A 16,938-nucleotide genomic window follows, 5' to 3' on the forward strand; every position below is an offset into this window, starting at 1 on the left:
TGAACTGCAACCTGTATCACCGCCATGCTGCATGGAGACTCTTGGTTCATCGGAACCAGTGTGGGCATCAGTGTGGTAGGACAGGGCTCAGTCCTGAGGAGTGACACATTTTATTTGCACTTTCTTTTCTGAGATCTCAGTATTTTTTATTCTTTTTTTTAAATTGTTTTTACATTTTTTGCTAAAAAACTAACTGACAAAGGAACTGTTTTTCTCCTTGGAGGACCCTGAAAGACAATAAATAAACTGAAACAAACAACAGAAAACAGGGAATAAAAAGGACAATTGAACCCATTAAAGAGGAAAGTAACTTTTTTATTTTATTTTATTATTTTATATACCGGTAGGCTACTTACCTGGCCAGCTAATTTTATTTCATTCTGTGAATCTAATTTATGTGGAAAGAACTGCAATTCATTTAATGAATGTAAGGCTGAATAAATAAAAGAATAAATTGAACATTTAAATATATACATTTATACCACATTCTGTGTTGTGTATTATGTCAGAGTTGTCAATGGGCCGGGCCAGCCCGACAAACCCGACTGGACCCGCTGGTCCAAGTGACTCGGGTCGGGTCGGACCTCGGGCTTCCTTTTTTCCTCTCTCATAAAACACATTTATGGTGTAAATTGTTGTTTGTTCACGTGTGAATCTCAGACATATATTCCACTCTGCATCTTGTGCTGCTGTGGTCAGAACCACTGAAACATTACTGCCGGAAAATGCCGATGATCCACAGCTGCAGCTGTGCATCAACAGCACAACACTGGTTGGTGGATAAATCTCCACAAAGGTGCACTGTTCCCGCGGCGGAAATGTACTCAACTGCGCCCGCTGCCAGCGGATCAAACGGCAAGTGTAGCCTACAGCAGTACGTCAAGTCCCGCCCGTTAGTGGGCCGGTACCAGAGGGGCCAGATGACGTGAGGCAGAAGACGAGTGCTTCGTCACCGGCAGTGGCACCTCCTGCTGCAAAGAAAGCACGCCACTTTTTTTTTTTTCGGGCCGGGCCGGGTTCGGGCAGATAATTAATGCTGGTGTGGTATATTGATGTGTTGATGAAAAGAAGGGATCACTGCCGACACGTCTTCACTTGTATTCAAAAAAGGAGTTTATTAACAAGAAGAAGAACAGTGTACAAAAAATGCCGAATCCTGAAGCATCTCTGGTGCCAATGTGAGATCTCTCTCTCTGGCTCAAAACCATAATCTTTATATGCTTTCTAACTAACTCCTTCTCCCAACATAAGGATATAGCTTACCATATTAGGCATTAACTGTTCGACATTAACATGAGCATTCCATATTTCCTGTAAATCTAATCAATTCTATTTCTATCTGTATCTGTTTAACATACATAGTTCATGTTCTATGTTCATTTCATTTTGATTTATTCCATTCTCACATGGTTGCACATAATTTACATAATGTACACATTGTCACCATGAATGAAAAGGAGCAGGATGAAGAAAACTTATAGTACCTGCCCCTCTCTGTTGTTACAATTACATTGGCTTACTTCAACACCATACTCTGTTTCAAAATATTAAAAATTATTAAACATAGTAGTGACATTCATGAACATGAGGCAGGATCTAGCCTATGTAATTTTACGACCTTGCATTCATCCTCCAGATGAGGCTAATCAACTTAGTTAAGACTTAGTTAAGAAAAATGTGATTAACAGGACACACATTCTCCCAGGGTACATTTCACAAGGGTCACACTTGTCTCATCTCTTATAACATCTGCCTTCGATTCGTTTACTACTAAGCAAAACATGTCCATGAAGCAGAGCACTAATTCACACTTTCCTTCAGTTCCAAAAAAGGGCACACATACAAAGAAAAACATAATATATGATGTTAAAGCAAAAAGTTCAGGTGGATAATGCACTACACTGGTGTGTCGGGCTCCGTCGGGTCCGGGCTTAATAACCCACGGGTCGGGTCTGTTCGGGTTGTAATTTTCAGGCCCGTTGAGAACTCTATATTATGTGGGTTGGAGATCAATTGCTCTTGTGCTTCAGTGCTACTGCCAATCTCCTTATCCGAACCTAGTTGATCAGACAGAACCCGAGAAGACTAAGAGAAAGGTTACAAAAACAAACAACAACAAATCTTTGAACATTTAACTTTTTTTTAGGCTATTCAAACGTCCCACAAATAACACATTTTTTATAAGACCACATTTGAACATATCATGATAACATAACTGACCTTTACCTGATGCTCATAATTACTGAGTAGAACTTGAATGCGTCATAATACAATTCAGTGCAGCCTTTGAGTGGGCGCATACTGGAGCACTGTCCGACAGTGATACGTGTGATACGTGATACGTTTAGTTTAGTGTAAAAACGTTTATCTAACATCCTTGATAAATGTCTTGTCTTTTTCATTAGGCCTCACAGTTTATTTGTTTATTTTAATTGGATCCCCATTAGCAGCTGCACAGCAGCCACTAATCTTCCTGGGGTCCACCCAGTCATCAGCTGTGGAAACAGCTACAGATCAGACTCACTCCAGAGTCTCCAGTCGAAAGTCTGGACTCTTCACTAGATCATGAAGCTGCTGCAGAGCTGAAGAGCTCAGGTTGTTGTCTCCTCCTTTTAGCTCCAGGAGTCTCAGGTGGGAGGGGTTGGACTTCAGAGCTGAGACCAGAGAAGAACAGCTGATCTCTGACAAACTGCAGTCATACAATCTGAATAAAGAATAAAAGAAGAAGATGAAATGAAGATGAAGTGATCAGATCATTGATTATTGATCAGACTGAGTGAAATGAGCTGAAAGTGCAGAGTCATTGTCAACTGGAAACATGAGACAACAACTATTTCAAACGTCCTTAATTCATGACATCCAAGTCAATGATTCAAGTTCTGAGTGAAGATCAATCAGGTTCAGTTGTGGATCAAAGATCTAAGATCTACAACAGTAACAGTTAGTGAACTGACCTCAGAGTCTCCAGTCTACAGTCTGGACTCTCCAGAAAACCACTTAGATCCTTCACTCCTGAATCCTGCAGCTTGTTGTAGGTCAGGTCCAGGTATCTCAGGTGGGAGGGGTTGGACTTCAGAGCTGAGACCAGAGAAGAACAGCTGATCTCTGACAAACTGCAGTCCCTCAATCTGAATAAAGAATAAAAGCAGTGAGTTGAGGACAAAGCTCCTTGTTGAAAGCGTTCAGTGTCTCATCATCTGTTCAGAGCTGAAGAAGCTTAAAGGTTCATGAGGCAAGAAATGCACATGCGTTTTAAGTTTTTTACTGTTAATGGGCGATGAAGCGTTCAAAACCAAAAAGAATGAGCCCACTCGCGTATCTCTCCGTTGCCTTGAACAGGCTGTGTGCTGCATAATGCGCTGCAATTCTGGGTCCGAATTTCCCGCGCTGTCCGCGGATGTGACGTCAAATGGCGCTGCATGCGCGTCCTCGACAGCTTCGGCTTTCCACCGCTTGTGACCAGCGGTCGGCGGATGTCTTGCAGCCTGAACAGTTACGTGAGCAGCGAGTAGAGAAATAACGTCACTTTCTTAAATTTTAATATTTTTTCATGCGAGAAAGTGACAGTTTAGAGTCCCAATCTGTTGTCAGTTTATCCAAATAACGTCTGTAAATAGATTTGCTCCGACATTTTTCGGAGGAGTGCAGAGCCACACACGAGCGGCAGCAGCAGCGGCTCGTCACAGAGGCTGCAGCCGGGGAGCTGAGCTCATCGGCCGGGCAGCCTCTGTTCTCCTCCCAGGGAAGAAAACGAGCCAAGTAACTTCCCCACAGGTTTTTAGAGGTTTTCTGCTGGCTGGTTGAATTGTTTTTAGGAGATAAATGCTGGTGTCATTGATGATGTCTAACAGTGGCACTGTGGCAGTCGGATTAGTTCATTTGAATGAAAAGTGAAGCTTCAGGTGTGTGTGAGCAGCTTGGGGCTCTGTACGTACAAAAATCACCATATTTAGGCTACTTCAATAAATAAATAAATAGTTTTACAATGAGCCGATAGATTCATCCGTGGTCAGTTTATCCAAACAACGCCTGTAAGGAAATTCTCCGACGTGCGGTACCAGCGGCTCACAGCGGCGGCCGGTGTGCTGACCTGATGCCCGGGTGGTCAACCTCCGGGTGTCGCATTAAATTGAGCACTGTACAATGAGCGCGGCATGGCGCATTTACTGTTTATGAACAGCCAGGCGCGACGTGTGTGTGTGTGTGTGTGTGTGTGTGTGTGTGTGTGTGTGTGTGTGTGTGTGTGTGTGTGTGTGTGTGTGTGTGTGTGTGTGTGTGTGTCGTGAGAGAGACAGCAGGTAGAGGGGCTGACTGGCAGACATCAGAGATAGTGAAAGCTGTTCTTTTTTTCTGTGAGAGACTGCTGCGGTGGACCCAAACGAAACTGTGGCGGCTGATTAATGGAAAACACTGGTATAGTAACGTTATGCCGTTTCCAATTCAGCCACATAGTCACTGTCACAGCATCAGCTGCACTGCTGTGGAGAGTTGATGCGCGCTCCCGCACCAGCGTGGCTGATGGCTGCAGTAACCCTGACGGCCGCTATGGCCGGTTACATGCCGCTATTTCGACATTGACTTCTAATTGTCGGAATAGCGGCATTAACATTATTTTTCAAGCGTCCCACTATTCCGACATTTTTTTTTTCATTGTCGGAGTAGAGGCACTTTACTATTTTTCAAACATTCCGCTTTTCCAACATTGATTGATTACGTTATAGTCAGACGTGTCCTTCTGATTTTTTTTTTTTTTTTTTTCATCTGAGACACTGTTTCTCATACACAAATACATAGGCCTATTAGAGAAGAAAAAAAACAAACCCTCCAAGTTTAAAAACACACAGGCAGCTGAGATTTGGGAGGTTTTTGTTTTTATTGTAGCTTATTAAAATGCAAGATCATTTTTCTGACTGATTTATTGCCCGATGCCGTGTATCTCGCTTTCTTTCCCCCACCCTTCGCCCGTTGTCTTCGTTGTCACTTTGTTGCCGCTCCACAGAGCGCACATGGCTAATTAATATGCACGTGTTGACCATATATGGTTGTCTAGGCATTCCGGGGGCGGAGGTGTGTTCACGTGCGCAACTGCGCACCATTCTTGGATCCTGTTTGATTTATCAAAGAGAAATTGTGGAGAGTTGTGCACGCACAGTTTGATAGAAAAGGTCTGAAAAAGGTGTAAATATTTTGGGTGTCTTTTCGCCGTAGGCCTAAGCAAAAAATTTAGTAGCAGCAGTTTTACACTGCTTACTTACAGTTTTGATAAATGAGGCCCCAGGCCATAAGCCCAGAGACGCTCACAGATGCGTGGTGCTGAAGGTCACAGGTAAACTTGACAAACAAACTGCAGCATAGTTCTGTTTGTTTATCATGTGTGTCAGTTTTGTTTGTGACTTGATAGTTTAGTTGTTGAGATTAAGAACATCACTCCCTCATCAAACCGGTGATAGGCATGCTGAAAAGAAAAGAGAGAGAGAGAGACGCGCCTGGGTAGGCTATCGCAGCTGTAAAAAAAAAATTTTTTTAAAAAGAAGACTTGTCGGAATAGCGGTATCAAAAAGTGTCGGACTACCGGCATGTCTAGATAGAGGGATGTCGTAATAGCGGGATGTCTAAATAGAGACATGTCGCAATAGCGGGATGTCTGAATAGCGGGCGGACCCCGCTACGGCCGTTGTATCGCTAATGAGTTTTATTCCTTGATCTTGCCTCAAGCTCCTTTAAAGTTTAGAAAATCAGTCCAACAGCTGAAGCAACAGGAAGCAGGTTAAACAGTCACATAGAGAGAAAACAGCTCATTAATATTCATGAGAAGCTGCTGCTGCTTCAACACAGACGCAGTGACTCCGCCTCTTCACCTGTCAGCTCCACCTGTGGCTCCATCCATACAAGCTCATGTTGTGTAGCCACATTGATCAGGGATTTACTGACCATGCTTAAGACAACAAACATGTCTTCCTGCTCTCAACGAAGACGGACGCATCTCTCTCCCTTATCTTCCCTGCTTTGCTTTTCACGTCTCATCCTGTCTTGTCTCAAACTTTGGGAGCCTCTCTCCGCATTGCTCTCTAAATTTAGAATGGAATTGGAATGGTCAATTGATAGTTTTCATGTGACGTCAAGGCCCGCATGGAACGCCCCCCTGGCGGTCAAAACAATCCACTTACCCGCTATCTGCTGGCTTAGGACAAGGCAAGAACCAGCTGCTTCAAAATACCGGTGTTATGGCCCAACTGGTGTCTGATTTAACCGGTTACTGTACCGAATAACAGCTGTGCTGCACTTCCGTCCGCAGATTTGTCACAAATTCACAAATCAAGCCGCAGTTCACGTTACTGCGGCAAATATGCTTCTGTGAGTGAGCCTGGCTTATTCTTCCAATCTACGAACAGTCAGCGCCCTACTACTCTCACTCTGCACAACACTGCACACTATGACAAAGCCTGTCATGTTGAAAAAGTTAAAGCAGAAGTAAGCGGAATATTTGTGTTAATATAAGTCTTAAATAGTTATATCTTCCGACAGCAATCACTTACATAGAGTGTTTGGACTGAAACACGGGTCTGTCAGTCACTCTGCTCTGCTCTGAGCCGAGGAGAAAACCTTTCTCGTACCCTACAGTTTTTATCCAATAAGGAGAGAGAACGGCATGCAGGGCTGTGTGTGCAGCCAAGGGACGCCGTGAATGTGGTGACGTCGGGACGAGGACTGTTATGGTGCGTTCAAGGCAGCCCGTAACTCGTGTTTTTCCGAAGTCGTGAAGTCGTACCAGTTCGATCTGGTACGACTTCACGACAAAGTCGTAAGTTGTGACTTGAAGCTGTAATTTACGGTTTCAAAAGCCTGCCTGGAACGCAGCATTAGCCAAAACGACCGGATCGCTTACTTCTGCTTTAAGAACTAATGGAAAACACACGCTAAACAATATGAAAAGCACAGCTGCAGTTGTGTTGGTACTGGTACTCTGGTTGAGAAGATCAACTGTCTGCTCTGCTCTTTCCCAGAGAAGCACAGTAGCTGTGAATTTGTCATTACAGGTGGTCCTGTCACCGCCGCCGTCGCGGGCGGTCCTGTGGCCGTGTCCGCCGCCAGTCCCACTGCTGTCGGACCACACCGCCACGGTCACCAGCAGCCGCCATCGTTGCCGCCAGTAGCGGCTTAGCAAAGCTCCAGAGCTCAATGGTGGGCTGGTCGCCGTGCAGCCCAGCACAGGGCGCTGGTTTGTGGGTGAGAGGAGCAGGGAGCCTGGGCTGGAGCTCAGACTGTGGAGCTCAGCGGAGCTGCGGTACCAGGACGGTGTTCCCGCACAGGTTACAGGTACATTTCTACCACTTCAATGAGTTTAGAAACATTATTTTAAGATAAAAAAAACTACAAAATAGGGCTTTTAATCAGAAACCAGTTGGGCCATAACTTAACACCGGAAATATTGGTTGGTTTGGTTGGGTTTGGTTGGTTAAGGCAAGTCCGGTCACGTCCGAATGCGTGAACGTGAGAGCGCGCACCAGGCAAATTCAATACAGGACTGTTTAGGCTGTAAAAATGATTCAAGTTCTGAGTGAAGATCGATCAGGTTCAGTTGTGGATCAAAGATCTAAGATCTACAACAGTAACAGTCAGTGAACTGACCTCAGAGTCTCCAGTCTACAGTCTGGACTCTCCAGAAAACCACTCAGATCCTTCACTCCTGAATCCTGCAGCTTGTTGAGACTCAGGTCCAGGTGTCTCAGGTGGGAGGGGTTGGACTTCAGAGCTGAGACCAGAGAAGAACAGCTGATCTCTGACAAACTGCAGCGCTCCAATCTGAATAAAGAATAAAAGCAGTGAGTTGAGGACAAAGTTCCTTGTTGACAGCGTTCAGTGTCTCATCATCTGTTCAGAGCTGAAAAAGCTAAAGAAAGAACAAGTTTAGATTAAAGCCTCAAGCGGCGATGACAGGCCCTCGCTCACCCATGCAACCGCGGGGCCTGAGGCATCCCGGGGCTGTGGCGTTTATGCGTTCAGGGTGGGACAGTCATTACACATGTGAATTTTTGTGGAAATCGGACAATGTGGATGGTAAAATATGGCACTTCCTTTTTCCACTAGGGGGTGACATGAGAGAGATTGCCTATTAGCATATGGAGACGTTGAGGTCGTCACCCTTGACCTGTGTATCAATTTTCATGAAGAGTTCATGAAAGACATCAAAAAGCCAAACATATTTTCATGGCGAGAAATTGATCACGCGTCGCCACATGGACGCCATTATGCTCAAGTCTTTTTTACCAGCTGCCATTAGGCTTTTTAACTCACAGTAATCATGTGCATATGCCATTTTGGCTTCTCTTAATATCTGTAATCATGTGACAGTGTCTCTCCCTTCTTTTTAAAATCGTATTTTAGACCTTGCTACTTTTATTCATTGACACAGGTTTGTAACAGGTTGTGCAATATTGTTGTTATTGTGTATTTTTGAGCATGATGTGTGTTTGTGGTCTTGTGTTGTCTTCCGCTGCTGGTAACATTGTAATTTCCTGCAAGGGATTAATAAAGTATCTTTAACTTATTACTCGTAGCTTCACAGCATTAATAGTGTAGCTTCACCAACCAGTTCTGCACGTTTTAGAAGTAGAATGAAGTTGATGGTGTCAACTATGTATTTTTAATAAATTTTAGTTCACTTCCTGTTACCACCGGGGGTCACAAAATGGTGGCGCCATAGCGGCCACGCCCTTTGACGTAGAGAAAAGCTTTTAATAACTTTTAATCAGCATAGTCTCTCGATGATCTGTAATCAATTTGAAGTCGATTGGACAAAATCCCTAGGACGAATCCCCACGCCAAAATGGCGAGTAAAATCTAAATGTCTGACTTCCTGTTTGCAGCAGAAGCTCCTCTTCCTGGTTCTGTCCAAATCGAGATTTGGAGAAGGCACAGAGGACTCTGAAACTTCTCCCAGCCCTTAGTCGACATGAGGGTGAGTAGATAATGAGTGAAATTCCAATATTGAGTGAACTATCCCTTTAATGAACTGTACAATATCAGGACCTTGAAGAAAGCCCGTGCTGTACTTGGTGATCAGAGCCACTCGCTCTTCAAGGAGTTCACTCTGCTCCCCTCTGGCAGAAGATATGTTGTCCCAAGGTGTAGGACCAACAGGCTAAAAAATTAATTTGTTCCTGTTGCCACTGGACTCCTGAATGACTTAATGAAGTGATTGTTGCACCTGCTTGCACTTTTATCCGTTGTTGTTGTCTTGTTTGTTATTGTTGTTATCTTGGTCTATTGGGCTGTTTTTGTTATTAGGGGCCGGGCAGCATCAGCTGCCAGGACCCTATTGTTTTTCCCAGTGTTTTTCTTTCTTCTTTCTTCTTTCTTCTTCCTAGGAAGTCCTACTTCCCATGCATAATCAGTGAAAAAAATGTCACAGAAATGTTCGACTCCATGCCAGATTTACTCAACTCCAAGGACATGTACCCCCCCCCTCCTAGGGGGGCACAATAAGCGTTTAAATTTAAAAACTTTAAAAATTTCTACCAAAGCAACGGTACATGCTACTGTTTTGAAACTTCACCAAAATTTCGCCCCAATACTGTTTAAACTTTTGTCCACTTAAACTCATTACAAATTATGAAGTCCATAACACTGTTATTTTAAAAATCTGTAAAATGTATAAATCTCCTCCCACAATTTTTGCTCGATTGACATCAAACTTGCTAGAGAGCATCTTCAGACTGTCCTCCACAAACGATCCACACAGATTTTTGATTTATCAAAAAAATTGAGCCTCGAGTGGATAAAAACGTTTGACTGTAAACTGTAAACAGTACTGTAAACATATACCATCCAATTCTTGCTAAATACATTTTCAATCTGCTCTCATGGGAACAACTGCAGTCAATGTAAGATTGGCACTTTTCATCAGATTTTATCTTATGATGCCAAACACTTATTGTTAAAAACAAATCACCAACATTTCCATGCTGTCTAAATGCAATTAATGTATTGATTTTTGTTTAGATAACTGTATTTCTGACATTTTGACAACTGCTGCCTGGCTTGTGACTCCCTGAGTCTATTTGAGAAGTCACACACCAGGACTCACTTCCAGACAATTAGCTCAGTGAGTTAGGAGCTGGTTGTTGGTGCCAGAGGTTGTGGGTCAAGCCCCAGCAAGGGTAATGATGATGACATATCCAGATGTTGTCAACTAGTAACACAAGACAATAGTCCTGATGGTGGCCTTACAGCATCTATCTAAATTTCTAAACTTTGAAAATAAATTCATAACAGATAAACCATTTGTGCTACGGCTTTGCAACTTTCACTTTCAAATTGCCCAATTTTGTCTATAAAAATAAATTGCCCGGCCCCGACCATTGCTGCGCAGCAGCTATAATTCATGTATTGATTCCTCTGGGGATGAGGTATACAATAATATCAAAGGCATAAAGTGCCAGCTTGTGAGTTTCTTTTCCAATCTGTATTCCTTTTATCACAATGTTCTGTCTCACTGCGGCTGCTAATATTTCAATATACATAGCAAAGATAAGGGGAGAGAGAGGGTCTCCCTGCCTAGTAATCTGTATTCGAATTCTTCTTGACAAGGTGCCATTAGTTTTAATTCTTGAGGTTGGGTTACTATATATCGCTTGTATCCATGAACAGAATTTATTATCTACCCCAAAACTATCTAGCATCTCAAACATAATGGGCCAACTCCCTAAATCAAAGGCCTATATGAGTTTTTGTTTTACCAATGGTGTGTATGTGAGTGGATGTATGTGATGAGTGACTGGGTGTGTCTAGCCCCATCTGGTGGGCACTTGGAAGGAGAGTGGCACCAGAGAGGCGGAGAAGGCCATAAGACCCAGCATGACTGCAGCCAGGTGTGGCTGGGAAAAAGGCAACAGGTTCCGTGCTGATGGACCTGAAATCCTGCCCTACCTGCCTTTTGTTATGTGTTATGTTGATTGATCAAATTTCATTTAATTGCAATAAATGATCAGAAGGGACCAACTGGAACACTGTTACCTAGTCATCTTTCAAACTGCACGTGTCAAATCTAAGTCAAAACCAGAGTGAAATTGCGACTACAGTGGGGAAAAGGTGTTGCACATGTTGAAGACTTGGATCTGTGTAAACCATTGTGCATAAATCTGTTTGTTGTGAGGTTTTTGTGTGATGAGCTGTCTGAGGTGCTCCCCCTACAGCCCTGGTCTTGGCCTGTGAGCGCCTGCCTACCCTGTCCTACAGCCTCAGTGTGGATCAGTAGAATATCATCCTCATGTCTGCAGCTCAGTGTCAACACAACTTTCACATCACATTCATCTGAGCACAGAAATAAAACTCTGACCTCAGAGTCTCCAGTCTACAGTCTGGACTCTCCAGAAAACCACTCAGATCCTTCACTCCTGAATCATGAAGGTTGTTGTTGCTCAGGTACAGTTCTCTCAGGTAGGAGGGGTTGGACTTAAGAGCTGAGCCCAGAGAAGAACAGCTGATCTCTGACAAACTGCAGTCCTCCAATCTGAATAAAGAATAAAAGAAGATGAAATGATTGATGATTGATGATTGATCAGATGTGTCCGGATCAATGATCAGTGTGTAAATGAGTAGAGGGATTTTGTCCTTGTGTTGTTGTGGATCATCATCATGTGGCCTTGTAACGCCGCATTATGTAATAATGCCGCATTATGTAATAATGTAATAAATCTTCACGTCATTGTGTAATAACGCCGCATTTTGTAATAATCTGCCACATTTTGTAATAAAAATCTTGAACGCAATATGTAATAAACTTTGCCGCATTTTGTAATAAGTTGTTACATTTTGCATCACTTATTACATATTACGGGTGTTGCACTTTTTTATGAAGAAAATGTAATAATTTGGTGCATTATGTAATAAACCACCAAAATGGATGTCTTAATTAGAAAAAAAAAACATTAGGACCATCAGAACAACACTGACTTTAAGCATACCAGCATGCATGAATCATAAATATGAATTAATTTCTAAAACCAGTAGGACGGTCAAATCTAAATCAAATATAAGTGTATTCATTATAATAGGCTACCGCTTTCAGGGCAGGGCATCAAACATATACATAGGCGCCGATTCCGTGGGTGCTCCAGTGCTCGAGCACCCACTGACCAGGTTGAGCACCCTGGGGGGCACGCCACCAGATGCGCATTTCTCCGTGCCGCTCGGCAAGCGCCTCGGCCCCTCAGATGTGTGTGTGTGTGTGTGTGTGTGTGTGTGTGTGTGTGTGTGGGTATGTGTATCATGTGTAACCCGTATGTGTGTGTAGCCTGTGTGAATGTGTGTGTTAATCTCGCTCGCGCTCTGTTAAGATGAATAAACAAATCGCTGCAGAGGTGCGCGCTCTGGCGCATCTGGCACAATCGGTTAACGGCGCCGAAAGGAAACTGGCTCCGCTCCGCGGCTATTTCGCGTCCGACGTCTGGTATAATCTGATATTTTAGATCGGAGTTTTGAAAAAAGCGTCAAATCCTCCAGCCCTCTCCCTCACGTATTTTACCCGGGCGGCGATGCACCATTCTTGGGGAGCGCTCTGGGAGGGTCCCCTCTCTGGTTCTCCGGGCCTGGAGCTTCTGGGACTGGTTCTCGTTTTACAGCTGCTGCTTGCAGATAATGATAATATTTCAATAATTTAAATGGATCAGTTGGGCAAATTTTGATAAAATGTTTAATCTGGTGAAAATCAGAGGCAAAATCACTTCCAGCATTATCAGCCCGATGAAATCCCACAGCTCGATCCCCCCCAGCTCGCCCCAGCTGCGGCTCCGGGGGCGGTGATCCCAGCCGCCCCTGCCGCTGCTGGAGCAGAGCTGGACCCGGCCTGGAGCTCCAGTCGGACCGTGGTCCATGTCATCCCTCCACAGACGAACATGACCCGGGCGTATTATTGTCGGTGGGCAAGGGGGGGGGGGGACGCGGGAGACGCGGAGCGGTTACCATCTGTGTGGGACCCGCTGTCGGAGGAGACCGCTCTGCTCAGCGGGGCGGAGGAGCAGCGTGACCCGGGAGACTCTGGTGACAAGAGCCGTTGCCAAATTATTATTGTTAATGTTTTTTCTAATTAAGACATCCATTTTGGTGGTTTATTACATAATGCACCAAATTATTACATTTTCTTCATAAAAAAGTGCAACACCCGTAATATGTAATAAGTGATGCAAAATGTAACAACTTATTACAAAATGCGGCAAAGTTTATTACATATTGCATTCTAGATTTTTATTACAAAATGTGGCAGATTATTACAAAATGCGGCGTTATTACATAATGACGTGAAAATTTATTACATTATTACATAATGCGGCGTTACAGGCCTTCTACACACATCATCCAGTCAGCACAGATTCATCAGCTGCTGCTGACCTCAGATCAGTCTGCCAATATACAATCAATATCTGATCAATACCTGTTGGACAAAACACTGACTTCAACTCTCTGATTCAGGACTGAACTGGATCAAAGGTTAAAGGTCCAGACCTGATCCAGGACCACACACACACACAGACACACACACACACAGCTGAAGTGATCAGATTATTGATTAGTGATCAGACTGAGTGAAATGAGCTGAAAGTGAAGAGTCATTGGCCGCGTTTCCCAGATTCGATCTTTCTTAAGGACATAAGAAGGCTCTTAAGAAGGGTTCGGCTAAGAAGGAGTGCTAAGATACGGGTGTTTCCCAGATGCGTTCTTAACTGCCTTCTTAAGATCACGCCAAAGAAGCTTCTTAAGAAGCTCTTAACGGGAGCTGTCCACCACCACAGTACTGAAACTGAATCAATCGATGCCAGGCAAATCGATTATTATATCACACGCCACCTAATACACACATAGATCACACACAGTGACCAGCGCAGCTGCACCGACGGGCGATGAATAAACCGAAGACGGGATTTCCAAACATGGGGTTAACACAGGTCCCGGTGGCCGCGGGCCTGATTAGAAACTTCTCCGCTGTTGTTGCCGCGTTGGTCACGGGAAGTGACGGACTGGCCATAGATGACACGGCACAGCCGCGTAATGATGCGGCCGAGACGGCTGCGTGACCATGTGATTGATGTGTGTGAAAATAAAAAATAAAAACGTGCGCAGGGGCTGGCTGGTTTACAGCCAGACAACTCTGGAAAAGAAAGTGGAAGCATTGCCGTGGTCTGGGTTCGAATCCACCCACTAAAATATTATTTTGGTGATCAACACGTTTTTCTTTTCTCATCATCATTAAATGATCAATGCAAGGCTACATATGTATATAGGCTACATATATATTTAGGCAGTGGAGTGTTAATGCGTGACAGTCTTTTTGGTGCCAGTATAACATGGCACGGGAGGATCGGTGTCACGGCTGCCACACTCCGTGACACTGACCCTTGCTTGCGATGCCCCCACCACACCAAGAAGCTCCCCACTGTGTAAAAACACGATGAAACAGCGACACTAGGGGTTGATTTAAGAACGGTTGTTTTTGATGTTCATGCAGATATGGGACGTGGATGTGTGCGTAAAAAGTTATGATGAATGATGATGATTAATTTTATTTGTGTGCCTGATGTGCAGAGCACAAGTTATTCCTCATATTTAGTTTATTATTGTTCTTATTTTATTTTTTTTATCTCTTTATTTTTTATTTCGGCACATAATTTAATGTTTTAAACATACGATGTGCACTGTTTAATATCTTGCTTAGTGTGATATTGATTTGCCTTGAAAACGTGAGCGTTGGTCGCTAAGAAGACTCGTAAGAGTGGGTCCGCTCGATCTTACATTTCCTTCTTAGTGAAAGATCTTCTTAGGCTAAGAGCGACTCTGGGAAACACGTTCTTCTTTCACAGCGCTCTTAAGAGCGCTCCAAAGAAGATCTTAGCGCTAAGAGCTTCTTAACAAATCTGGGAAACGCGGCCATTGTCAGTGTGAGAGAAGAACAACTGGAAACATGAGACAACAACTATTTCAAACGTCTTTCATTCATGACATCAAAGTCAGTGATTCAAGTTCTGAGTGAAGAAGGTTCAGTTGTGGATCAAAGATCTACAACAGTAACAGTCAGTGAACTGACCTCAGAGTCTCCAGTCTACAGTCTGGACTTGCCCTGGTCTTGGCTTGTGAGCGCCTGCCTACCTTGTCCTACAGCCTCAGTGTGGATCAGTAGAATATCATCCTCATGTCTGCAGCTCAGTGTCAACACAACTTTCACATCACATTCATCTGAGCACAGAAATAAAACAGAGTCTGACCTCAGAGTCTCCAGTCTACAGTCTGGACTCTCCAGAAAATCACTCAGATTCTTCACTCCTGAATCCTGCAGCTTGTTGTTGAAGCTCAGGTCCAGGTGTCTCAGGTGGGAGGGGTTGGATTTCAGAGCTGAGACCAGAGAAGAACAGCTGGTCTCTGACAAACTGCAGCTCTTCAATCTGAATAAAGAATAAAAGCAGTGAGTTGAGGACAAAGCTCCTTGTTGACAGTGTTCAGTGTCTCATCATCTGTTCAGAGCTGAAGAAGCTTCAGGTCCAGAAGCTGTGGACACAGTCACAGTGGCTCAAGAGAAACTGTCCACTGTCTGAAGCTGACCTCTGACCCCTCACTGACAGTGGAGTCATGTGACCAGAGGCTGCTTTACAGACACTGTGAACAGGAAGTAAACTCCTGAGACCCTGCTTCCTCATACGAGGACATTACATTTTTGCCTCTTAGCACCATGATACTCCATTTTTTAAAACTTTGACCTATTAGCCACATTTAGGGACACTGCCTGCACCAACTTGTGGCGATATCACAAATTACACCATTTTCTTTGGGGGGGAAAAATGGCGGGAATTTCAGCCGGAGCCTTCTATGGCAGTTCCCGGAAGATAAAAGACCAAGGTAAGAATTAAATCCAAATTTTATGAATGAAACCAGTGTATTTATGTACAACAATGTCTCTGTCTTCATATGGCATTAAAATTTGACACATTTTAGTAATAGTAGCAGACTAGGACAACATTCGGTCAATCATCCCTTTCAGTGCTGGGTACACACCTATGGAATTCTTTACCACCAGAAATCAAATCCCAAACAGAATTAAAAAGACGACAACCGCGCGGGTTACTTTTTTTTTTTTTTTACCAAAAATTAAAATTTCTTCAAATTTCTCCAAACTCGGATATATCATCTGGGGGTCCGAGGGGAGTCCAACGCAGAAGGTTTGGTTGAAATCGGAACGGTGGTTTTGGAGAAAATGACCAAAAACCAAACAGGCGATTTTAAAAAGACGACAACCGCGTGGGTTACTTTTTTTTTTTTTTGACCAAAAGTTTTAATTTCCTCAAATTTCTCCAAACTCGGATATATCATCTGGGGGTCCGAGGGGAGTCCAACGCAGAAGGTTTGGTTGAAATCGGGCCGGTGGTTTTGGAGAAAATGACCAAAAACCAAACAGGCGATTTTAAAAAGACGACAACCGCGCGGGTTACTTTTTATTTTTTTTTGACCAAAAATTAAAATTTCTTCAAATTTCTCCAAACTCGAGTATATCATCTGGGGGTCCGAGGGGAGTCCAACGCAGAAGGTTTGGTTGAAATCGGGCCGGTGGTTTTGGAGAAAATGACCAAAAACCAAACAGGCGATTTTAAAAAGATGACAACCGCGCGGGTTACTTTTTTTTTTTTTGACCAAAAATTAAAATTTCTTCAAATTTCTCCAAACTCGGATATATCATCTGGGGGTCCGAGGGGAGTCCAACGCAGAAGGTTTGGTTGAAATCGGGCCGGTGGTTTTGGAGAAAATGACCAAAAACCAAACAGGCGATTTTAAAAAGACGACAACCGCGCGGGTAACTTTTTTTTTTTTGACCAAAAATTAAAATTTCTTCAAATTTCTCCAAACTCGGATATATCATCTGGGGGTCCGAGGGGAGTCCAACGCAGAAGGTTTGGT

General features: G+C 43.7%; 1 protein-coding gene across 6 annotated transcripts in view; it reads right to left on the bottom strand.

The window, feature by feature from the left end:
* Window positions 1–1,169: 1,169 nt before the first annotated feature.
* The window catches only part of LOC310984208 (protein NLRC3-like), a 48,792-nt gene continuing 33,023 nt past the window's right edge, over window positions 1,170–16,938 (bottom strand). For 3 of the 6 annotated variants that reach the window (XM_083969363.1, XM_083969365.1, XM_083969362.1), the window contains 5 exons: window positions 15,258–15,434; window positions 11,339–11,512; window positions 7,630–7,803; window positions 2,955–3,128; window positions 1,170–2,704 (listed from right to left, as the gene is read on the bottom strand). In XM_083969363.1, coding sequence (XP_083825489.1) covers window positions 2,521–2,704; window positions 2,955–3,128; window positions 7,630–7,803; window positions 11,339–11,512; window positions 15,258–15,434 — 883 coding nt within the window. In that variant the 3' untranslated portion in view covers window positions 1,170–2,520. The remainder of the gene's footprint in view (window positions 2,705–2,954; window positions 3,129–7,629; window positions 7,804–11,338; window positions 11,513–15,257; window positions 15,435–16,938) is intronic. The other 3 variants (XM_083969367.1, XM_083969366.1, XM_083969364.1) reach the window with 2 other exon arrangements.

The sequence above is a fragment of the Trachurus trachurus genome (assembly GCF_905171665.1).
Source record: "Trachurus trachurus genome assembly, chromosome: 3".
Lineage (NCBI taxonomy): Eukaryota > Metazoa > Chordata > Actinopteri > Carangiformes > Carangidae > Trachurus > Trachurus trachurus.